General features: G+C 35.6%; 1 protein-coding gene across 1 annotated transcript in view; it reads right to left on the bottom strand.

Annotated features, from left to right (window-relative positions):
* Nucleotides 1–1245: 1245 nt before the first annotated feature.
* Nucleotides 1246–26453, bottom strand: part of GNAI1 (G protein subunit alpha i1) — a 32596-nt gene continuing 7388 nt past the window's right edge. Inside the window, exons 2-9 of the mRNA XM_014883461.2 lie at nucleotides 15157–15199; nucleotides 14934–15075; nucleotides 10401–10558; nucleotides 8794–8922; nucleotides 5646–5775; nucleotides 4277–4430; nucleotides 3176–3390; nucleotides 1246–3075 (exon numbers count right to left, since the gene is read on the bottom strand). Coding sequence (XP_014738947.1) covers nucleotides 3200–3390; nucleotides 4277–4430; nucleotides 5646–5775; nucleotides 8794–8922; nucleotides 10401–10558; nucleotides 14934–15075; nucleotides 15157–15199 — 947 coding nt within the window. The 3' untranslated portion in view covers nucleotides 1246–3075; nucleotides 3176–3199. The remainder of the gene's footprint in view (nucleotides 3076–3175; nucleotides 3391–4276; nucleotides 4431–5645; nucleotides 5776–8793; nucleotides 8923–10400; nucleotides 10559–14933; nucleotides 15076–15156; nucleotides 15200–26453) is intronic.

Genomic DNA, 26453 nt, shown 5'->3' with positions numbered 1-26453 from the left:
TTTTTTGACCCACAGGATCTTAGTTACTAATATGAAGTATAACAACTTCAAGACATATTCACACAGTAGGACAGCCAGCATCTTGGCAGGGTTTCCTTTTTGCTTGATTTGAAACAGACAATTATCCTTTAATTTTTCCCCAATTCTGAATACACACCAGCTACCATGCTGTTCAGCCTGCTGCAGATGGATCTCTTTTGCTCCCTAAGGTTTTATTTAGATTTTAAATCATAAAGCTGCTAATTGCCTACATGGAACCAGAAACAGCAATCCAGCAAATCTATGTTGTTCCCATGCTGTGATCCTGGACCTTGTTTTAGTTAATGAAAGGTTACTACATTTAGCACCAAATTACCTCCAGATTCCATAGGTGGCATAATGAAGCCAAAGTGCAAATTTTCCAAACCACCCATCTACAGTGTTAAGCCTCTTAAAAATAACTTCATGTTTAATGACAGCTGCATTTTAAGGAGAGACTTCAACCACAAATGTGCACAAGACCACAGGGCTAGAGAAGTCTCCACAAAGGTCTGTTTTTTTACATATACTACATTTACAATAGCCTGAAGGAATTTCTTAGGTAATAGAAGGAGCTTCTTTGCATCTTGCTAGGCAAAGCAGTTCGCCTGCACACTCTGCATGAAGAAATCAGAGGAATGGGGACCTGGAAGAGAAAAGAGCTCAGGCTGCTGAAGGCCAAGACAGTCCCCCTTAGAGGTGTACCTGCAGCATTTCTTCCATTTTCTGCAGTGCTCTGAAAGACAAGCAGGCTCCTGATGGAAACACAGATGTAGAGCCTTACTACAGCTGCAGTGAAAGCAAAGTGTGTGGCTCCCACGACAATTGCATGCAAATCTTCTTGTAGCTTTTCTTAGAGAAGTGGCCTAGGCTGACAATTTTATCTCTGGACAAAGACTGATCTACCAGTGCAGCATCTCTACAAGAAAACATCCCTGTTGGCCATGCATCAGGTCAGAAAAAAAAGATTATCTGCGGACTAGCAAGACAAATTAGTTTACAATTTTTTCTGTGTTAATATACAAGCATTTCATAAACCACTACTTAAAAATTCCAAAAGTTTTCCAACTGAAGGTGTTAAGAAAAGAATTAATAATAATTTTTAAAAATGCTTCTAGCAGAAAGTATTTACATTTACTCTTGACTTCCTATCTTCTCATTTTTAATACCTATTTACCTCCACAGAATGGATGCAAAGATTTCCACCAGCACATTTAATGAAAAACATTTCTTTCAAGCAAGGCACAAAAATTTAGATTTATTTAATTCGATTAAACCCAATTTTTGTTTTACATTAAGTACAAAAACCAGCTGGAACGTAGGTGTAAATACAATTCCACAAAGTCGTTCAGCGAGATTTAAAATCGTATCCAGAACTGTAAAGCACAATTAAAAGCAGCCCAGGACATACAGATTGCTTACCATAACTGCTGAAAGAGCTCATAATGTATCAACATATTTAACAACCTCCAGCAATAACTTATCTCCTTTCTAATCTTTCATTTAAAATGCATTTAGCAATTCTGTACCTAACAAAGAAAGCATTAAAGAATGAGAAGGGCAGGTAAGTTTTACTCAAGCAGAGGCCTAACTTAAACACATACACAATCAAAAATTAAACAGAACAATGACTTCAATATTTTGAACATTTCTAAGAACATAAATGCTAAGATAATACAGAAAAAAAACCACAGGCTCCAAGACTTCTTAATTTCTCGAAGTAAAGAACTTATGAAAAGAACAAAGAACTTAGGGTATACTGTAGCTGCCTGAAATATTGTAACAATTATAGAAAATTGTATCTCCAAGTTTAGTATGTTCGTGTTTTCTAGATGACAACATACATTCAAGACAACCATCAACTTATTTACAGTGAGAAGCTTAATCTTTTTAAAATCTGTATTTAAAAAAATCAGTTTTGGCACTATCCCTAAGGCAATGGATGATAGGTACCTAAGACAGTAAATCACATAATGAAAGCATAACCAGAAGAAAATCATCTTGAACTTACAAGAAACTGTGAGGCTGTAATTAAAGAGGAAATTAAAGAATCAGAACTTCTAAGTCACTAAAACACCCTACCCAAAACACTGAAGATTTTTATGCAACAGGAATTTGCTTTAACTGCTCAAGTCCCCTTGTCTTGTAGGAGAACACAATATTTCTATGGTTAAGTTATCCAACTAGTTTTATTACCAGAAAATAGCAAAAAGTTTAAGGAGAACATGAATTTATGTTTTAAGCAAGCAGAAAAAACATTACTCTGAAGTCCAGTCTTTGCTGTCTATTTAAAACACCCCAAAGGTAAATTTTCCATTCACTCCACTGAATAAAGACCACAGCATCAATTTTTTTTATTGATATGAATAGTTTTAACTACTTCCTTTTTGCATTTCCATCAGCTTTAGTGATAGCTGACCCCTTAAACATGAATTTCCACATTTCTACATTTCCACTGCAAAGACTGCAAGCCTGGATTTCATAAACTGTGGATTTCATTAAAATTTTAAAGTAATCTTTGCATTTATCCTAAATTTATAAAAAGATTTTTTTTCAAAACTTAAGGCAAAAAACAAGTTTATTGGTTATGCTTCTTTAAGTCTGAGAAAGTGTGAGGTTGTTTAAAACATCCAAAAAAAGCTAACGCCATATACAGTATTACCAACAAAAGTAAAGAATAAGGCAGCATGCACCCTTAAGATGAAAAGAAAATTTAATTTTACAAGATGTTTAAATAATCCAAAGGCAAAAAGTGTCTGTCTCCTCTAAGAGTATCTTCATAAAACATGGAAATTTTAGAGGAATGTTTTAGAGGACATCAAGTTACTAAAATATTCTGTTCAACGTTTATACAAATACATTACTACAATTGTAAGTTTACATACAATCAACTGACATCTCAGTGTTAACTAATTACTTAAATTTACAAGACAAACATAAATAAAGCTGTTAAAACAGGCAAGTACAGTACTGATCTATCATTGAGCACAATGCATTTTGTACTTCTTTCACCTTGAAAAGAATCAGATTAGAATTGTGCGAAGTCAATCTCCAAACCTAAAAATAAAATAAAAGAGAATTAAGTATATCTATGCAGTTTTACATAGCGTGGGCATATTCCAAATGTTTAAGTCCTGTTTTCAGGCATGTCATTTACCATTTAACAATCTTTTGTCTGTTCTCAGAAGAGGCCACAGTCTTTAAGGTTATTTTTAATAATGACATCAGTTACAGCATCAAAAACAAACTGCACATTTTTTGTGTCTGTGGCACACGTGAAGTGAGTATAGATTTCCTTTGTGTCTTTTCTCTTGTTCAGATCTTCAAACTGACACTGAATGTAAGCAGCTGCTTCTTCATAAGTGTTTGACCCTAGAAGAAGAAAATTGCTCAGTAAGCAGGTTTCCAACAGAGAAGAATAAGATACACATTATCTTTGATGGAAAGGGTTCTTTGGAAACAGTGAACCTAAAGAGGAGAAATTCCACAGCCATTGCTTTAAGATACCATCAAAAAAAACCTTGGAAGGAGATCTTTTGCATAGTAATAGTTTTGTAATAGTAAAAATTTAACACTCAATTCAGTTTCAGGTGCAGGAACAGTCTTTCCATTTACTTCAATGCCAGAGAAGAAGTCATTAATGACCCATCACTTTCCTAGTTTAGGGTATTTTGTTTCCTTCATTTAAGTTACTTGCTTTCAATTTTTATGTTTTAAAATGTTAGGGGTTTTCCCACACTCAGTTAAAGACACTTGGCATACACATTTCTCCCAAGCCTTTTTACCTCCAACATGCCATTTTCTGCCTGAAGTTACAATGAAAATGATACATAAAAATGCTGAGACTTTTAAAGGAATTCATGCTCTTTTGCTGTGTACTTCCTGAATAAGCTGCAGTGTCAAAATGTACATACAATCCCTGTTCAAAAATCTCTTCTACCTCAGAATTCCTACTTACATCAAAGTACAAAAGTAGGAGAACATCAGAAATAAGAACAGGCTAAATAAATGAGCCTAAAGAGCTGCAGCAGTAACATGCAGCAGTAAATGCTATTAGTGGACCAGCATTACTTCACCTGCTTAAAAAGACTTAAGCACTCTTTGATTTGTGATCCATCTAAACAACCCCCATCTTAAATTTTAGGTCATATAAATATTATAGATGCCTAGAGTTATACAACTCCTCATGATCTGTGCATCAAAAATTAGGTATTTAAAAAAAAAAAAACAACCCTTTACATCTGCACCCCTCCAATACCTGCATATTCAGGGTAGCAAATAGTGAGAGGACTTCTTTTGATTTTTTCTTCAAAAAGATCTTTCTTGTTCAGGAATAGAATAATAGAAGTGTCTGTGAACCATTTATTGTTGCAGATACTGTCAAACAATTTCATGCTCTCATGCATCCGATTCTGTAATTGAAATTAAAAAAAACAACATTACTTTCTATTTTACTTGACTTTGGGAGTAAAATAAGCAGACATATTTTTGATTACTTAGAAATGAACTAGCTACAAAACTAAGTTTTTAGCAAACAATCACATTTTACTGCAGGGAAAAACAGAGAGGCCTAGACTATCACAAAGATCACTTCCACGAAGAGGGTTTAAGCAACTACTTTTTCTCATTTCCAGGTTTAAGTTTTTAATATTTCAGAAATTTTTTGTGTGTTTTGACATTTTGCAGTAGAGATATTCCACAAGACTTGCTGAGTTACCTGAATTTGTCTTAACACCGATTAGATCTTCTGGAAATAGAAAATAAATTCTGCACCTAGCTGGATACTCCAGAAAAGGAAAGAAGTTCTACAAAGCTAGAGAATCAAGTAAGCAGGTATTTCAACTCTTACCATAATATTTAACTCTGTAGAAAAATTATCCAACATGTAAGTACTTTGGCCAAGTTCCAGTCATTTAAGTAGCAGGATGCTAGCTATGACCTTCTTTGACTACATTTGACTTGAAAGGTTTTCTTATTTCTCTTTCCTCCCCAAATTATACTTTATAGAAAGTTGCAGAACACAAGGAAGAGCACAAGAGTCTGTTAATGATTCACATACAGAGGTAAGCATCACTTCAGACCACTCAAGATAGTAAAATGCACCCTGTGCACAGTGACACGGAAGATGTAAACTCTTGAAAGAGGAGAAAGGAGCCGAGGGTGTTGGAAAGGAAAAGGAAGAGAAACATTTCTGCAACTAAGACAAGAGATTGGAGAAACACAGTTAGAAAGAAACAAAAAACTGAAGACTGAGGAAGGAAAGGAAAACAAAATGTGGTAAAAGCAGATACAGATAGGTAAAAAAATTTCTTACCATGTACTTCTAGCATCCATAAAGAGACTAAGTTGTGTATTACTGACAATGTGCCCTCATTAATTTATGCTTCCTTCAAAACATGAAAAGTGTACCTAAAAGAATACTTATCTCTTAGTATTCCTTCTGAGAATATGAGGAAACACTTTGGAACTCAAAAGCACGAATTCTATCACCATTTCACTAAGACCTTTTGCACAAACACCATACATCTTATAAAGCAGTAATACTTCAAAAGACCAATTTATAGCTTTCCTTCCAAGATTAGCTTCTGTCCAACAACTACTCCCTTCTTCAACATTACAGTACTTGCCATTTCCTCATCTTCAGCCAACACCAAGTCATAATCACTCAGTGCCACACAAAAAATAATTGCTGTAACACCCTCAAAACAATGAATCCACTTCTTCCGCTCTGATCTTTGGCCTCCAACATCAAACATTCTGCAAAACAAAAGTAAAAAGCAGTGAAAAAACTCTGGAATTTTTAGCTTTCTGAATATTAACCAACCAAATCTGGAATTATCAGCTCTGCAAGTCTGAGAACAACATCTTTAAAAAAAGGCAAAAAACTCTGTATCGTTAATTACTATTTTTCTCAGTGTACACCTCTATTTTAATAAAATCTTAGAAGGCTTCCTGTACATTTTAGAGAACATGAGAAAGTATGAGATGAAAGATAACCAAAATTAACTATTTACAATATCATATTTCATTAAAAAAGCTAATTGTAATCTGTATAAATTAAAATAGTTAGCTTTACTACAATCTCTACCATAATAAAAGATACTGATCAACAGTGATCTGTCAATCCTGGTCAGTTTTAGTTCCTCAGTCTTCTAAGTTAAATTACAACTTAAATCTCTTCTTCAACTGGCCATGTTTAAATGGGATATTTTTTAAGAGATTATCTTAGAAGACAAATAAGCATTATATACTAAAAATAACCTTCACTTCTCCTCCAATAAAGGCATTTTTGAAATGCAATTAAGTCTCACATGTGGCACACTTACTGAAACTGACTTGTATTTTTTATTATCCCCCTTTCCTGTGTTCCCTGAGTTGTAAGATTGCAAGAATAGGGCAGGTAAAAAGCCCTACCAATTTAATTTTAGTGCACTACACAAACACTGTAAATTGCACTTGAAGGGATTCAATTACATTTGTTATTTTTAGATATTTTCAAGTGTTCCAAGTTGCTAAGTTTTAATTTGAAAAAAAAAACAAACCAAAAAAACCCAGTAGAAGTAAGTAGAGAAGGAAACAAATTAAAAGAAAAAGAACCACCCTTTGCTTTCTCATGAAAAACTGTTAGAGGTTATGGTGCTTCTGACAAAGTCTTCTACTTGGGTAAACTACTGCAGAAGTGACAATGCTCACTGCCCTTTTAATGTTCTACATTGATATAATGCCATGTTAAAAACACTTGAAAGATTATTCCTGCTGAAAAAAGGTTTCCTTAGAGGTGCTCCTCACCTTCAGAAAAATCTTTGAAGGGAAGTCTTTGGATATGACCCTATACAAATGTGAGCCAACCACCTACTACTCCCACTTAGTTCTCAAATAATTAGCAATTGGCTATTAATGCCTGTAACCATAGAATATATTTTGTACACCGTAATTAATCCCTTAAATTTTAGTAATTACTTCTGTCAATTCTAATGCTAGGCTTTATAACTTTATACTGAGATCTGATTTTCCATAAGGATTAACACTTCTACAAAAAAAGTGTTCTTTGAACACAAAAGTAGTAAATAATCAGACTCAACTTTTGGACTAGTCTATAGAAACAGGATGAAGACAACTTGTTATTTGCATTTTGGATTGAATCAATAATCAAGGCTATGTTAATTGCTTTATAGAGAAGGCTGAATTGAAGCTCAACCTGAAGGAGTCTAAACACACACCGCAGAAAAGGAAAGAAAACATAATGAAAGAAATTGATCCTGTGCAGCTAGTCATACTTATTTACCCTTGTCTTAGCATAATCGAGCCTTTCATGTGTTTGGATGATCTCAAAAGTTCTTTTCAAGGTTATGTAAGAGTGTACTTCAAGCCATCCCAATAACTCATTAAGCCTATTGCCTAAGGCACAGCTACAGGTGTTTGAATGTACATCACAGCTAAATAATTCCACAGGCCTGACTCAAAGACACATTTTACAGGCATGTAACCATTAGGTTCTTGTAACAGTCCCCATAATCTGTACAGACTGGACCCATCTACAGCAGGGAACAAGAAACATTGGAAAGTAAGTGAGAAGATTGAGAGCTCCTGAGAATACTTAAGTCCTCTCCTCAGGCTTGGCTAAGGACTTCTCTCCTTAGGTTTGCAAAAGATTTATTACCATTTATCAGCTACTCTTTTGCGGGTTAATACAAATTCTGTATTCTTAAACCCTAAAACAAAGAAAGAAAACAGATTTCCACAGTACTGATTGTCCTGAAGTATCCATACTTCAGTATTTGCTGTGCATTTCCATGAGAAAAAATATTTTCCACAAAGATACTAAGCAAATATATAATATAGACATGCTGAACAATTTCTGCAGAATCTAAATTCATATTTAATTCTTCTCATTCGTCCTCATCAGTAGGAGGTAGTTAACACTGACAGTTACCATGCTGATGGTTAACACTATCTTGTGTTCTCACCCTGAATGCTGCATGTACATCTGGGCAAACTTTTTACAAGAGTAAATTGTGAGAGGACAAGGGGGAATGAGTTCAAGGTGAAGGACAGTAGGTTTAGATTAGGTATTAGGAAGAAATCCTTTCTTGTGAGGCTGGTGAGGCACTGAACCAAGTTGTTCAGGGAAGTTATGGATGCCCCATCCCAGTAAGTGTCCAAGGCCAGGCTGGATGGGGCTTTGAGCAAACTGGTCTCTTGGAAGGTGCCCGTGCCCGTTGCAGTGGATCTTTAAGGTCCCTTCCAAACCAAACCATTCTCTGATTCTGTGTCTTTAGACATAAAATGCTCAGAATATTATCATTCTTTTCTAAATCTCACCCAGAAAATTTAAGTTACATTCTTTCATCTCTAAAATACTACCTTAAAGTATAGGACATATTTGAATTCAGCTATTTGGGAAAATGGATTTACTCTTTCATACAACACCAACAAACTCTTAGAAGCAAACTCTTAGAAGTTCTCCAACAGAATCGCTATTTAACATGGCAGAAAACGCAGTATTTTGTTTTGAGATTTAATTTATATCAAAAGTATAACTGCAAAACATTTTCAATATAACAAAAACATTTATTGGAGCTCCAACAACTTTCACATGCCTTCAGAAAACTGAAGTCAAGCACAAGAATTTTTTCTTTTTCCCCCATAAAAACTGGGGGAAAATAATCAAACTTGTGGTTAGACAAATTTGTTAAATTACACCATTGAATGCCATATTCCATAATTTCACAGGAACTTTGAAGGACAGATAACCATGCAGCATGATTTACATACTTAAAATGAAGATCTTTGAAAGTAAAGTGAGTTTCCACTATTCCTGTAGTTTTCACTCTAGTCCTGAGAACGTCCTGTTGAGTTGGAATGTAGCTGGTTTGTGCTATCCTGTCCAAGTCATTCAAGTAACTAAAGGTAAAAATAAACACTGCTTTCAGTTATTCATAAAACAGCAACAAAATTATTACAAAGAATTACAGAAGTTCTAAGTTCATTCATTACACTGTGCTTGAATTTTACAAAATAGTTTTCTCTGAGACACACGACACAGTATTCTACTCAAATTTCCAAGTTTTTTCAAAATAAACTTGAGACACGACAATATTTCATCCTAGATGAAAGAAAATTTTTGCAACTTATTCCCCTACAAAGAATTATTCTTTAGAAATTCTAAAATGCAAACGGCTCCATAAGCAACAATGTTATTGGCACTAATTTTAATATCTTCATCTTTGCAACCTACTGAACTGCAGGTTACTTTGAACCACAAAGCCCAAAATCACTCTATTTGACAGCAGCTATGAAAAGAATAACTCAGTGTTTTGGCCAGAATTAATCTAAGAAAATGCCTAATACATAACAATTAGCTTTCTATTGAGAATTCCTAATTGCACATATTTTTTGCAATTAGTATACTTTCATTGCCAAAATCATTGCAATCTAGGCCAAGTCCAGTGTTTCCAAAATACACTATGGTTCTTACTTGGACTTTTCCCATAGTAAATAGGGGAGGCATTGTGTTCTATTTTCTAACAAGAAGTTAACTTTACAGATACATTTATATGGCCAGAAGAAGAGTTTTCTTATGAAGCTTGAGACACAATTGCCTAAAACAACAAAACAGAACACAGGAGGTTACCACAGGAGAGCATGTGAATCTCCAAATGAAACGCTCCATATGGAAAAAAGTTTATACAACTGAGAAACAACTTCAAGCACCACAAAATACTTCAGAATCATAAGAAATTGCACTAAAGGGTATCATTGCTATTGCCACTCTTTATCATCTTATATCTCCTTCAGTGGACTCTCTTCCTTGACTGGCTTACCACTACTTACTGCCACACCATCTTATTTTTGCCTTTCTAGTTGCTTAATATTTTACTTTTTACTGAAGTGCCCTAGCATAAAGGATACATTCTAATTGTTTCTTGGCTCCACACATTTCCAATAGAGACCATTAATTAACAATGAAAACATAGTAATGTTGAAATAGGAAGAAATTATATTATGAAAGAAAGTAGTATCCCTGGTAATACAATACAGATCACATCGTTGCATTTTTTGGACACATTCAGATACTGAAAAGGTACTTTAGTCATGCCTCTGTAATAGAAAACCTTTTAAAGCAGCTTAAATCAATTTTTGTCTTCTTTAAGGGAGTGAAACACATGGTCAGAACACGACAAGCTCATAATTACACCACACCTTTTCCTCCCCTCAAAGCTTTGCTGCAGCATTTTTACCCAAGCAGATATTATTTTTATCCAGATACTTCTGTGGTTTCCATCTCCGTGGGAACAGAATTTATCAAAAGATGATACCTCATAGTGCTTTAGCTACTAGTTAGAAGGCAAGGAGAATCTTGTCTGTCCCCATGTACTTACTAGGCAGCAGAGTCATTGAGCTGGTACTCTCGAGATCTGTTGAAACAGGCTTGAACCCCAGTGTCTTTCCACAGTCTCTTGATAACTCCTGCAAGCTCTGAAGTCATAAATCCTTCTTCTGCTGCTCCAGCCAACACAAAGAGCTGACGAGCATCATCCTTCAGGATGTAAACACAGGGTGAAGAGAGAATATTGAGAAACACAAAAGTATTATCACCTAAGAACTACTAGACTCAGCAAATGCATTACTTAACTTGGTAAATGTAAATGTAACACATTTACATGTGTTTTGTAAATGAAAAAATGCAAAAGAAAATTCATTTTAGTGTTCCCTTTGGATATTAAGTCCCACATTTTTCAACAACAGAGGACGACTAGCAAATTGAATTTATCATTAGGTGATAAAGCTTCTGGTCTGTTTAACTTGAGCAAGGTTTTTATAGACAGGAATAATAACATTTTGTGCTCAAACCTAAAGTTAACCATATTTGCTCACAAAATACCACATACTGGATAAAATGGTTACAATACAGACTAGAGCCTTCATAAGGGTAGCTGTATATTGAACAACTGAAGAAAATCCATTAATTGCCTGATTTTAATTAACTACACAACTTCGAAAATTACAAATAATCACTTCTTCCCAAATCATGCATTGGGAATTACTAAAAAACCCTTCCAGATAAATCAGCTATAAATGTCCATTGCCTTAATTATTCTACAGAGACCAGGTTCTCTTGGAAATGCAATATCAAGCAAACACCAAGATTTTTAAGAGCAAATACTGGATTTTTAAACTATATATAATCATTGGCTTTGAGAGTGAGGCTAATGGAGTACAGGATGTAAATTCAACATTCCCCTTTTATCAGCAGCTGACCAGCAACATCCAATTTTGACTGAGCAATGAAACTTAGTATTTTATTTTCCCAAGTATTTCTATTATATTTAGACCTGTAAGGCACCGAAGGAAAGGCTGCAGGTGGGTATAGGGAAGATCCACATTAGTACTCTCCTGTGGGTACCTGCTTGACCTTGGTTATTGGCAGAACATAATCCCATGCCAAGGTACATCAGCCAGAAAAATCAGCTTGTAACTACTACCCACAGCATGTACTGTTTATCCAGTAATTAAAAGAAAGAACAATGAATCTGGAAAGGAGGAAGGAGGAAAGGGAGAGTCAGACATGTCAGCTGGGAACTGAAAGTGTTTCAAGAAAGAGGAGGATTTAAAAAGGCAACATGTAAGGTTATTCTCACAAAACAGTAAGTGAAGACACATATGCAAATCTGTAGAAAAATCTGTCACTTTGCTGTTCCAACACTAAGCTGTGGGGGAAAAAACTAACATTTTCAGGATAAGCACAGAAAGTAGTGATTGTTCTAAAGATACTGTCCACTGTAGACTTAAATAATCCAAAAATCTGTGAGCTAACAGGGAAATTGTTTACAGATGGATTGAGTAATACTGAATTTCAGAGGCTGAAAATGAAAGGCTTGCAGTTCAGTGAATTCAAGCCAGCCTTGAAGAGATTTAAACATATATATATACATTTGTAGGTGTACATATCAAGAACAGGTTGTTGATGTATAGTTGAAAGTGTCGTTTGAATGCTAGAGTAGGTAAAAATCTAGAACATTCGTCAAACAAAACTGATTACTATACAAACACACGACAAATAATAAAAAGTTAATAGATTGCACTAATAATTACATACAAAACCCAGAGCTGTAAAGATCAAGCTGTAAGATTTTAGGGACTTTAATTTGAACATTCTGCCTGCATAAAAGAAACCGGAATGACAGCTGTGGTCTTCAATACCGTTTGTGGATGCAAATGCAAGGACCCACAACTCACAAAAGCAGCAAATCTTTAAGAAGAGATGATATACTAAGACACATGATGTAAACAGCTTAGAAACAGACAGTTCTGTCACAAAAGATGGTGACATTTTATGCCTAAGATGATCTGACTTTCATGTACCTCCACATGTTCTCAAAGAGGGGAGTGGAGAAAGGGAAGGTAGAGCAAGAGGATTGATTTCAGCCTTTTAAAAGGCCAAACATTAAAATTAAAAATGGTCTGTTACCCCATCTTCCTTTTGCTAAAATGGCAACTACCAGAGACACCACAAGTGAGGCAGTGTGCAATGATCAAGTCCTATTTTCATTATTAATCAATGCTAGATACTTTCATTTAGTTATACTGAAATAGGGCAGCTTCCTCTACAGGTGTCACTTTTTTAACCAGACTCCATACTTAAGGTAATGTAAAAAATCTGATTTAATCATCTCTCCAACTAGTGCAAATCTCACATACAGAATGTGGTCCACAGTCCTTTGAAGTACATTTACTAAATGCTTCTCAAAACACAGCTTCCACTTAAACTCTCCTGTAACACAGAGGAAGATAACACCAGCAGGTCAGTTGTAAGTCTGGTGTTATCTGTGCTCCCTTGACTCAGTAACTTGAAAAAGGAGAACATTCATTCACTGCTCTACCATGAGTCTTGTGACAGAAATAAGAGTATGTGATTTGCAAAGAAACCCTACCCCATTTAGAATAAAATCCTCAGAAATTCACCTAAGAAATTTAAGAAAAATAATCTGAATCTAAGTTTACACCAGGAGATACAATTTTGAGCTTTTTTTCCATAAAAGATAACAAAATTACAACAAAACTGAAAATAATTGAGGTATGAACATATTACTACTAACATCTAATGCTAATGTTCCATAGCAGTGTTCTTCTGATAAAAAAAAACAATTTGGACCACTGAGACCTGACTAAGTACAAAGGGACGGACAGCTATTTTAAGATTGTTCCTGACACAAGTTTGCCTCATCATTTATACAGCTCTCTGAAGATAAGAAACTCAGATGACTTAAAACTGACATCATATATAACATAGCCCTCAAAGTCTTCTTGTTAGTCATTTTATCTGCTAACACCTAAATTTACTCCTCCTCCGTTTTCTCTTACTACGCATTTAGTAACATAAGTCTACCATCTGCCTCTTTCCAGCATTAACTGCCAGACTCCAGAGAGGACTGCACAAACACTGAAGTAACAAGCAGTGAAATACTGTTGGTGTTCTGGAAAACTTTGGTCTTAGGGGCAGACTACAGCAAACATGAGAGCAAATGTAGAGAGGAATAACCAATGAAACTGAAGCCTTTACTAGTTATGCTTACAAACTGAAGAAACATCAGGTAGAATTAACATATGTACATAAAATAATGGCTATAATTGTCAGTCAAACAGATTTAGACTTCAGATACAACTTTATGACTCACTAAACATAATTTTACAAATGTCTTCCCTATGACAAACATGCATACTGCATTTCACAAGGTTACTGAATGAATACTGTCTAACATTGATAAACTGCTTTTCAAACAACCAACAAAATCTTGAAGACTGTCAAGAATGAAGAATCTACATACTGTTTATTACTTTTAAAGACCCTTCTCTCCTCCCAAACTGTAATTTCACCTTAAAGTGATGGAAAGAACTTATGACAAAATATTCCTCTGACTACCTTACATATACTTATGAACGTGCTAATGAACAACAAAATCCTTCCTCTATGTTTCCTGTGAGATGGCCACAATGTGGCAAGTTCTGGCTTCAAAATTAGTATTGGCGAGCATTTTGCACTGTGACTGACTTCTGTGGGGAGGACATAAAAGCATACATCCTGAACCAAGCTTAACTGCTGTTCAAACTAACAACTCTAGGGATCAATTTCAGCATTGCAACACAGACTGTATAGAGTCTTGTAAGGAGAGGACAAGCAAAAAATGTAAACTGAACATTTTAAAGAGATATTCCAAACATCTCCCTGAGTGACCAAATGTGGATGTAATCAGAGTCACCAAAGAGCATAGGATTAGGACTAGAGACACCAATAGGTGGGATGGCAGATAAACTCATCAGAGCTTTGCCTGTGGGACAATTAAATGAAATAAGACAGAAAAGGTACAGAAAAGCTTAGGAAAATATCTCATTTCTGGAAAAAAATCCCAGGATTAGTACAATGAAAAAACGGGATCCCAGCAGCAGGTCCATGCCCATGTCTCTTTGAGCAAAATAAAGTCCTCCACACTGAAATCAGTATGAAACAGGATCCAGCCCAGAGGCTGGCATGTTTTAGGCACTGTTGTGTCTATGACCTTATAGAGAAGTGCAGGCACAGTGCAGAAGTAGCTAGATGCCTCTCTATTTAAGCTGTATTTTTTAAGATGTCTAACTTAAATGACCTACCTAATAGCCCACAAGTCCATACAAATAGAGACATGACTGTGGACTCTAATGAGTCAGATGTTTAGTTCTCCAAATTTAGACAGAATTCAGGAAACAGTATCTAAACCAAATAGTTGTGAATCAATCCAGTGCTGACTGCTCTACAGGTCACCTTGCCATGTAAAGACTAAAGGTATTTAGTTATCAAACACTATCTCACAAATATTTCTGAAGGAAATAGTAAGGATATTTCATGTATATGTCTGTGTGTGTACTTCAATACTCACCGCCCTGATTGGATCACCAAAGTCTATCTTCAACCTCCCCATTGCTCTAATGATAGCAATAATGGACTGAATGGTGTTACTGTAGACAACAGCTTTGTACTGTTTACATTCTTCTTCTGAATAACCAGCTTCATGGATAATCCTATGGAAGAAAAAAAGGTAAATAAATTCTCTATTCAAATTTAAAAAATATTTCTCTATTACAGTACTTTACCATACTTACTTCATTTGCTTGACAATTGTGCTCTTCCCTGATTCACCAGCTCCTGAAAAATAAATGTGTGAAAATTCAACATTAGGCTTTTACTAATCTTTGAAAATATATTTTGATTCTACACTTCGTGTATTTAACCAATATAAAAACCTTCAAGAGGTAAAAGAACATGTAACAAACTGGTTTTTAGTATAAAAATGCACTTTCAGCTAGAAATTTCAAAATTAAGCCATTTAAAGAATAAATTTCAGTTCTAAAGAGTTTTTTCTTTTTACAGAAGTGAACATAATCTTTACACAGTCTGCTGGTGTTTCTAATGCGAACAGATCGTAAGTCGCTCAACTTCAAAGGGATCTAAAGCTTGATTCTTCTAACTGCCTTTTTAATCAAAAACCTAACCAAAATCCATTCTTCACACTGTATTAATAGTCCTCCATGTTGCAAATGAACACCTTAAAGTTCTTCAACGCTTTAGTCCTCACAACCCTCTTTTGACCCTTGCATGAATAAACCAAAGGTCAGCCTACTTTTTGTTAGAACAGATGGCACGAGGTTTGCTGGTCAACCTGATATCATTTTAAGTGCTTAACAACAAAACAAATAAACAAGCTATGTTAAAATAAAAAGCTTACAAAAACAGTATCTCTGTCAATAGGGAAGAAGACATAGATTGTTGAGACAGCAAAAACTATCTTTAGGCTGTTTCTTACTCTAAAAAATACATGGAACACTTACAGCTGCAGCCTAACCCCTTTAGACAGCATGCTCCCAGTTGGTCTGTGACTTGTGCTGAATTCTCCCTCACAGTTCACATTTGTTAGTAAGAGAAACCAATGGTTTTCTTATAGCTGAAAAATGCATGCACAGCATCAAGGCGTTTTCTCCTTTCCACCATGTCTCCACCCCTAGTGAGTAATCTGTGTGTGGACAGCACCTCGAAAAGGGACACAGCTGGGACAGCTGACCAAAGTCAAAGCAGAGGGATATTCCATACAATATGATGCCATGCTCACAATAAAAACTTAGGTGAGGGAGGAAGAGGGGTAGTCGTTTGTTGTTATAGTGTTTGTCTGAATCTTTTTTTTTTTGTTATAACATTTGGAAGTGTGGTTATAGTGAAGGGTCTGGGATACAATTCATATAAGGAACAGCTGAGGGAACTGGGGGCTTTTAGCCTGGAGAACAGGAGGCTCAGGGGAGACCTCAACACTCTACAACTATCTTAAAGGAGGTTTTAGCCAGGTGGGGTCAGTCTCTTCTCACAGCTAAAAAGCAGTAAGACAATAGTTAATGGCCTCAGGTTGCACCAGAAGAGGTTAAGACTGGCTATTAGGAGAAATGTCTTCATCAAAAGCATTGTCAAGCATTGAAACTGGCTGCCCAGTGATGTGGTGGAGTCACCATACCTGGAGGTATTTAAAAACTCTAGATCTGGCACCTGGGGACATGGTTTAGTGGTGGGTTTGGCAGTGCTGGGTTAATGGCTAGACACAATGACATAAGCTTTTTCCAAACTAAATGATTCTATGATTCTTTCCACACAACTATTATGCCTGCCAAGGCCCTAATCCAGGAAACAGCCGAACACCTGCTTCCCAGTAAGAAGTAAGGAATTAATTCTTTTCTTTGCTTTGGTAGTGTGTGCAAGCTGTGGCTTCCCCTATTAAAACATCATCTTGATCCATGAGTCTTCTTGACTTCCTTCTATTTTTTTCCTTATCCCAAGGGAGAGGAGCGAGATCACACAGCTGTGTGGGTGTTTGGGTTGACCCTGGCCTTCCAGTGCTGCAGTGGCAAAAGTGCAGACAAGGCAAAGGATGCTGTTCTTCCCCAGCAGTCAGAATTCATTATGCTGTATCCAAGTACTGTATACAATTCTCCCCCTCAAAGCCCAGTAAATGAGATAGACAAAAAACAGTAAAGTCACTTAGTTGTTTATAGGGCACATGACATTCGAGGAAAAGCTACAAGGAACAGGGCATTTTAATCCTAGAAAGACTGGTGTGGCGAGAAGAAGGTGGGATGTCTGTAAGTTTGTGTCCTTCCTATAACACCCACTTCAGACAGCTTAAAGCAGAAGTAAACTTGTCAGACCTACACAACAAAGAGATGTGAGGCAATTAACCTCTAGCACAGCCAATTTCAGAGAGATAGAAGGGAAAGAGGTGCAGGGAACTTATTCCATAGAAGAGGAATACTCTATACTGTACATAGAGAAAGTAGAAACTCAGCCTTGGAGATCTTCAAGATTCAACTGGAAAAGGCTCTGAGCAGCCTTATCTATTTTGATGTTAGCCTAGCTTTGAAGCAAGGGCTAAACTAGATGACCTCTAAGAGGTTTCTTCCAACTTAAGTATTGAATTTCTGTAGAACAGAGTATTTCTATACTGAAATACTGTAAAGTGATGATTTCAGGATATTCCTTATTAAGCCAAATACGTAGCTTCAGGACTTGCTCAGTCCAATTTAAAACTGGCTGTCAAAAGTTGTCCCACCTCCTCCCCAGTGCTGCTACTGATGTGGTTCCACTTCTCTTCCTCCAGCACCACAGAACGAGTGCTGGTACCAAGAGGAGACTTTGAGCTCAGAGGAATAGAGCTAAGGAGTACAGCAGGCCTGTCAGCATCAATTTCAATTGCTTAATACCATCTTTAGCTCTGTAAAAGTGAAAGATTGTTTTCATAAATCTGCAAGTTTCTTTAGAGAGCACCAATAGCTCTCAAGAATCTGAGTGGCCATGGAATTACACTAACATAAACAGAACTCAGAGACACCAGTACAAAAGTCAATTGTTACTTAGACACCTGAAGCATTTATAAACCAAATTAACAATCTCAAAATAGCTAAAATTATGCACTTAAGCACAAATAGGTGACAACAGTTTAAAGATTCACTTTATTAATGAAATTACTATAATCTGATTTAGATTAATATATTTATTCAAATAATATGAAGATGGTATATTCCCTGAATTCAACAGCAATTTTGGAGATATTAAGAACCATACTACAGCATTTAATTTACATAACCTCATAAAATGTTATGTTAAAAATTTACCATATTTGACTAACCAAGAACGTCAGTGTCAGGGCTAGTTACAGTGTAAAAATTTAATTATTTTTGCCATACACTTTGTACTCCATTCTTTGAGGCAGATATGCACGTTTCTTTATAGTGTCAGAATTCACATGTACCAAATACCTATAATATCCATAAAAGCATTCTCAGTAACATAAGTATAAATACCCATAATAAACAAAGAATAATTAAGTAATTTATTAGAGAATACCTAACATCAGCAGTGAGTTCCTAGAAAGTGCATTCCCCTATGTTAAGTGGAAAACAGATATGGTTGTGTTTGGTGTGGGTTTCTCCTTTAACTGCTCACTGAAATGACTACAGCATTCCTAATAATCTTTGCAAAGTAGATGGGAAAATTTCACGTTACTCATTGTCCCATGCTGAAAGGAAATTCATTATTTTTGCACTCCTGAATGCAGAGCTCTGCCAGGTTTTCTGACAGATATACTTTGTAAAATTTCCTCCTTTATCTCAGCATAAATAAGTTGCCTATATAGCAAAATGAGAACTAACTCTGGTTTAGAAAGTTTTAGACTGAAGCAAGCAGTATTTAATATTACATGTGACAGCTGTGTATAAAATGTCAGAGCTAGCTATACTGTCACAACCAAACACTACCTAAATTTAGACAGACTTGATTGTATATTCCTCAATCATCTAGTAAATGATGCTATTTATTGCTTGCTATTTAAGTGTGATACTTGATTTCAGATCACTACTGTCAGTAATTTGACTAGTCTTACTGGCTCTGTTACTATTTATTTATAACAAAAATATTATTAAAGACATGACAGTTCCACTTAGACTAGAAGAACAGCAGCATGTAATTTCTGAATTTAAAAGAGTAGTGGGTATTTTTTGTTTATTTACTTTTAAATGGAAGTCTAAGTTAATTGTTAGGTCATTACACTAATGGAAGTTTTAATAACTGATTAGTCCTTTCTTTCCCTTGCACACTTGATGTCCTCCATGTGCTCCTAAAAAAGAGAGCAACACAATCCATAAAAATTTAAAGTAAAGAATTTTAAAACTTTTGTTCACACAGTTGAGCAAGAATGTAACTTGAATTAAATCTAATATTCTTCCTACACCTTCTCGCCAGAAAGCAGATAGATCCTTACGCTTCATTACACAGACTGCCAAAGTACGGGAGCAAAGGACATCTTCACATTTTCCTCATAGGTTTTACTATAATCTGAAGGGTCTTCTGCATCAAAGTTTAATACTGAGGCTCTACCATCACATATCATTATTTCCCAGCTAGTATTGTGCTAGCCAAAGCAGTCATGGATCCAGCATGAATGACCTGGGTCCAGCATGAATTCTGACATCACTCCGTGAATTCAGAGCCAGCACATAAACCCAGTCGTGTGACTAACCCTATCTCACCACCCGCAGCATGTGGTGAAGCTGACACTCGGCTAAATAACAGGGACTAAGCTTGCATTATGATTTTTCTTTTGCAGTCAGCGCTCTTTGGAAATAGAAAAAAAAAATAGAAAAAAAATCAAAGCATCTTCATGTTCAAAAAACCCCCAAACAATCAAAAAAACATGTAACCATTTAACAATCAAAAAAACATTGAGATAGGTCTCAATGAATCTTCCCCTTGAAGGAACAAAGTAAGACAAACAGAGCTTAAATAAGTTTAAGAAACAGCTAAAGCAATATTTGATTCTCCAAGTTGTGATGTGGTCAATTACAGAAAAAAAAAAATTAAAAGACTGAGTTGGACTTGATCTTAAGGTTCTTTTCCAACCTAAATTATTTTATTACCCTATGACTCATTACTATGAAATCGTAGCGAACACCATCTTAGATTGAATATTCTTTCCAAATGGAGCAAATCTGTGTTTAAAATTAATTGAAGCATTTAATAATTTGATTAAAATTAACAGGTAAGTAAAAATGTTACTTTAAACTACTTAGAATGTCTCATGATTTATTATCCCACACACTGCCTACATAGCAAGCATTCCAGAACTACAAATTTCTGGAACAAATGTTTCATGCATCCAAGTACCAAAAACACTGCTTGGAAGGGTTGAGATCTCAACAGTAAGATTTCCAACTTGCAACACATTTGCTAATTGGTTACTGAAGAAACCAATCAAATACCAAAGTAAAAAGCAAGGCAAACTTCAAGTTCACAGTATCCCTCTTTGGTCAAAATTAACTGTCAAGTAGAACTTATATCTAAGTGATTAAATATACTCCTTGTAATGCTAACATGGAAAAAAAAATACAGACTAAGTTAAAATAACTAAAGCTTTAGAAAAAAATAAAGAAAAAAATGGGGCCAGCTTTGAAATAACACCAAATAAGTCAGACTAAGGAATAGAACCCATTAAAAAGTAGAACAGCCTTGTATGTTGCCAGAAGATAGTTCAAGTATGGACAAGAGTAATTCATTTAAAACTTTCAACAGATGCTTGCCATCTTTTGAGCCTGTAGAATAGGACACTTAGATCAGATTAACTTAAGCATAAAGACACATGTGAAATTTAAAATAAAATACACTGACTTGTACATTTTTGGATTCAGGTACTGCAAAGTTCTCCCCACAAGTTTCTTATCCAATTCGGTCAGACATTTGAATTTCACAGTAGAAAGCTAAACGATGCCTGTTTCTCAGCTGCCACTGGTCACAGCACAAGCTAAATACCCAGTGATTTCTACTCTTTCTGCTAGGGGGTCAGTAATCTCTTACAAAAACACATGGCTTTGTAGCTTGGAAGTATAATCTCTTAAATTTATCACCTCATGACACATTATCAGACATGAGATTAAAATTAGAATGCAAGCTGCTAATCAGTGTTACTATACTCAAAATGCATCAATGCAAGTACAAGAAACCCACAGTGGAAACTTTGCTACAACAGGCTCTGGAGAGGCTGAACACCAAATGAAACATTCTCTGAAACCCACACTGCTCTGTCTGAAATTTCTTATTTTGTCCACTCCCCCTCTTTGAAGTCACCCAACAGTAACAGTTACCTCCCACCATCTGGTATTCTTCTTATTCTGGGGCAGCTTCTGGTCCTGGCAGTTTATGTCCCTTTTCCCCTCCTCAACTGTTTCCATAGAGTCGACCAAAGGTAGATCATAGTCATTACTTCTAAGGTGGCATTAGTCTTGGAATTTCCAAAGCAACTGGAATTTGAACATGCCAGGAATCTTTCAACAAATTAAGAATCTGTATGATTAGTATCTGGCAGAAAATATTTCAGTAAATTAGCTATGTAGTATGAATCCCAGATTACATCACTGATTCAAAGCAGAATAGTGACAGATTCTAAAATTATGGCACTGACTCAGATAAAAGATCTGAGATAATTCTCAAGGTTTCAGTAACTGTGTGCTTAGTCCTACAGAAGCAGTATAATTTACACCCATACACCACTGTCACTTTTGTAAATTCCCTAACAAATCAAAAATTAATTACAACTGATTATTTTTTCCTAGGTCTTCAGTATTGCTCTTTTAGAGGATGTTTGAAATCAACTGTATACAATAAAACAGTCAATTATACATAAAACATAATTTGAGAAAACTTAAGATAAAATGTCGCCTCTAGAAACTTTCAAGTATAAACTTGTGGTAGCATCCTGTATGTTTATTCAGGTCTAGATGTCTAATAGACTGCTCTGAATTTCTTAAATACCTAGGTGTTACTAGAGTAAACACACAAGCAAGTGATAAAGACAGTGTTAATTAGTTTAGTATTGAAACAAGGAGAAAATACGAGTTTATATTCAGTATAACCTCTGGAACCCAATGAATTCTAAAAATGAATCTTATGGTGAAACAAGGAGGGCACAGATTCCATTTTGCAAACCTTAATGTAACTTCTATTCACAGCTTTATCTTGTAAAGTATGAATAGAGTTTTGTGCTACTTGTAATCTTTAATTAGTGCTTCATATCTTTTTATGACAAAAGTGTTATGAACTTGTAATGAAAAGTGTTCTTTTTGCTTAGAATTCAATCATATGATAAGACATCTTAGCAGAAATTATGTGCAATTTTATGTACCACACAAAATTAAACACATGCAGCTTTTGAATACAAATTCTACCTAGCTCTTCAAAAATTTCTATACTCCTCAGTTGTTTTTTACTAGCTCCTGCTCCATGGTAGGAACCCTTTTATCATTATGTGCATCACTTATAGCATAGCTGTACTGGGGAGTCATCTCATTCTAAAAGAGAGCACCAGTACAATGCCAAGTGTCATTTCAGAAACTTTGTGAAACATTCAAAAGGAAATGTGGTATCTTGGAATTGAAGCTAAAATTTAAAAATATGTATCTCTTCAGAATGTACAAGAGATCTCTTTAAACACCAGTATCACTGCCTTAGTGCCATTGTAGTTTTTCCTTCAATTAAGACAGAGGTGCAGCTCCCTTGGTGTGAAGTGTCAAACCCAGCAGGACCACGACAAGCTGAGAACCAAAGGTTTGGAAATAAACGTCTCATGCCAGAAATGAAACACGGGTGCTAATGCACCTTTGGAAATGAAAACCACTTGGTAATCACGCTTGCTGCCCAACAACTGCATGGCACACCACCAGCAGCTAAATATTTGTGGCATCAGGTTTATCTTAGATGTCAATACTGACACCAGGTTGAGAAGATTAGCAGTTGGCTACTTAAATTTATCAAAGGCCAGCATCCACAATGCTGTCACCTAAATACTTGAGAATCTCTTCAAAATTCAAAGCCCAAAAACTTGTTAGTATTTTGAATGGAACTTCAACATAGCAAATAACTGTAATTTCTCTACAAAACTGAAGTAAGATTTAAATTTGCTACTTAAAAAAATTCAAGTGGCTTTCTTCTTCTATATAAAGTAGTATGCTCAGAAACAATTACTATATAATTTAAAATCATGGTATGAAAATATGATTAAAGACCTGCTTGAACATGAGTTTCAGTGATCATTGTATATGAGCCCAATCTAGGAGATAAATGCTGACTGCTCCAACAGGAAAAACAAAGTCCTTTACTCTTACAATGTCTATCAAGAGAGTTACCATCAATTTCTGGCAACAGAGTACAGCTTGCCTCATCCAGACATTCAAATATATATCTAATACACATTCAAAAAATCCAGATTGCCTTGACATTGTTCTCCATGGTGTGGTTGGCCTTCATGGCCTTTTACAGTGCACCATGCTATAAATATGGTGTGCAAAGATGGCAGGTTCAGAGATAGCAGAGCAAACTTACTAAGCAGGCTATCATTAATCACAATCACAAATGTTTCATAAAAAAAATATTCCTCTGCAACAAAGGCATACTTTTGGAGGTTGGTCTTGCTGAGAGTTCCAACAAAATAACTTGGAATAACAATGTATTTCCATTGCAGGCCTGTCTTCCAATTCAGTACAACACTACTGTTGTTCTACCTACAATTTTGACAGAACCTACTGTCCCAGCTGCCTCATAACTATGTAACTGCACAGTTGGGACAATGAGAAAACTGCAAGTGCATTTCTATCAAAACAAGAAAAAGATCTCACACATAAATCTCAACTGATTTTATTCAAAGCTCTACTTGTTACATAACACCAAAGCATTAGTTGCAAATGGGATAAAATGAGTACTGTCAAAGTTTATAGAAGGCAAAATGCAATTACACAAAAACTGTCCCATTACTGTAGAAACAAAGCAATAAACTTCAGTTCATGTAAATTTCTGCAGTATTCATCCACACCTAACTTGAAAGTGTTTTTCACCTTGTAGCTCAAGGACCAAGATCTATTAAAATAAGGAGAAAAAGCATATTGATAGTTGATCTAAACTCACTTCAATGTCTCCAACTCCACCAGAATTTGGCTGAATTTAAAGTGACAGATTAAAATGTAAAAAGATTCTAGATATCAGTGAACAATTTCTTTCAAATACAAACATTTTCATAGCTCCTTTTTGTATGTGAACCAAGAAAGAAAATTCATAAGTATAGTCAACCTTATTTTTTTGTTACATGCACGGGCATTTTGCATACAAAAGACTCTCAAGTAGAGTGAACAGTACTTAAAAAAATATATATGGTTTTCTGGGGGTTTTGTGAGACAGCTTTGAAGTATATTAAAATTTCAACCCCCTCCAAGACACAGCTGCACCCAATAACCCCAGAAGCAAGGAGTAAGACAGACACCTACATAAATAGCAGCCTGTTAGGCTTCAAACAAGTATGTAATCAAAGGCTGATCTAACCTAACCCCAAACACTTCTATGTTCCAGAACAGCAAATAGAGAAAATAATGTAAATAGACCCTCATCTATGAATTAGATGACAGCTTTTGCTATCTAACACTGCAGCCCTAAAGCATATTAGAATGGATCCAGTCAATGATTTAAGAGCTTTATGATTAAGCATTTATATGCTTTAGAAAGTATGTAACAGTTTTGCCAAGAGTTTACCAGATTAAGGATCTGCATACAGCTGCGAAATCCACTTCCAAGCAATATTAGTGCATCAAGAACACAGACAGCACTTCAATGAGACTCAGCAACTTATTTTCAGTCCACTACTGTATGAAACATTACTGGCAGACACGAAATCAACAAGACTCAAAATAACATTTCTTTAAATAAAATCTATAAATAGTCAAAATAATTGCCTGTTTTATTCCTAATTTGTTTATTGCAAGATCCATATCTCCAGTAATAGCAAGATTTAAAGTTGCATTCCAACACTTCATTCACATTGTATTCTATTTTAGTATTACTACGACTTTACAGCTGCCTTCACTCTCTACTGTTTGGACACTGGGCTGGCAGGTGTACTTCTTGCCCACTACCATCTTGCATTCTTCACCAGGAAGTGCTAGGTAGAAGAGGATTCTTCCTAGTCAAGCCTACAACTTACAAAATGCAGGAACATGAAAAAGCACAGATCTGATTCTCCCTGGATTTGGAACGAAAAGAAAGTCCTACCTCTAACGGGCAATCAGCACATTCATTAACATAGGCTGTCTCTATCTCCTATTGTGGCAAAGAATCTTTATCAAGTGGGTTTGGAATAGAGTTTAACATGTCTACCACGTGCATCTTGCAGGTGAACAAAACTTCACATTATTCCTAATCCAAGTCTGCAGTGAACTGCGACACAGAAATAGAGCAATTGAAAGCATCCTATTCTGCATCCATTTTCCCCTCCACCTGCTATTCTGCATTTCCCACACTCCATCTGCATTCAGCACACACCTCTGCTCCTCATCATTCTTTTAGTCAGGTCCTCATCTGACCATTATGAAATACCAGTTGAATTCACCACTCTAGCAGCAAACTAAGTCCAATCAGGACAGCCAGTTCAACTACTCAACCAGCAAAAATACTAAATTAAGCATTTAAAAGTGACAGGAAGAGGGCAAAGCAACTCAGCCAGATGCTGCAGGAGTGCTTTCCTTTTTAGCAAGACAGAGCATCTAGAATAGCTCTGCTGCTTGTAAAGCAACATCCACTGCTTATTTCCAGCATGCCAATATAGATTTAGAAAGAACCTCTTGAGTTTTACTGGAAACTATTAAAAAACCCCAGAGATTTGGACTGTCCTTACAACTGTGATCAATGAAAACTTGTAGTATTATTCAAACAACTACAAGACCTTTGTCCATGTAAAAAATCCAAAGTCATATGCAAAAAATTCTTTTATCAACTTTGAAAAAGGAAGATAGGATTACAGGTAGACATTTGATTGCAAGAGTACTTTCAATTCAAGAAACAGGTCATATTAAATTTTAGACTATTAATTATAAACCTGCTTCACAGTTTCAACACGAATTTTCATTACAGTACATTGATTACTTCTATAAAAACAATCTGCTTAGAGCAATGATTATAAAGACTTCCCATCCACTCTGGTTGCCTAGATATTGTTATATTTCACTGAAGATTCAATCAGGCACCTTTGCTAAGTATATTACTCGCTACAAAAGCAACACTATATTTCTAATTAGAGTATTTGAAAAAGTAGTCAAGTCTGGTCTATTTCAGAAGTTGAGGCACAGTATATATGAATGCTGTTGATTCCTTTAAGTTGCTTCACAAAGAGTTTTCTAATTTCAGTATCAATTTTATAAGTACATACAATATTGAATTTTACATGTATTGGTAAATATAAACACCAGGTACCCATGTAAGCATACATCTATAACTCAACATAGCAACTTGATTATTGTTACCAAAGTATACCAGACATGGTCTTATTTAAAGCTTC

Source organism: Sturnus vulgaris, chromosome 5, assembly GCF_052056855.1.
Source record: "Sturnus vulgaris isolate bStuVul1 chromosome 5, bStuVul1.hap1, whole genome shotgun sequence".
In the NCBI taxonomy this organism is placed as follows: domain Eukaryota; kingdom Metazoa; phylum Chordata; class Aves; order Passeriformes; family Sturnidae; genus Sturnus; species Sturnus vulgaris.
The sequence above is the reverse complement of the archived record's forward strand: the minus strand, read 5'-3'. Positions and strand labels throughout refer to the sequence as shown.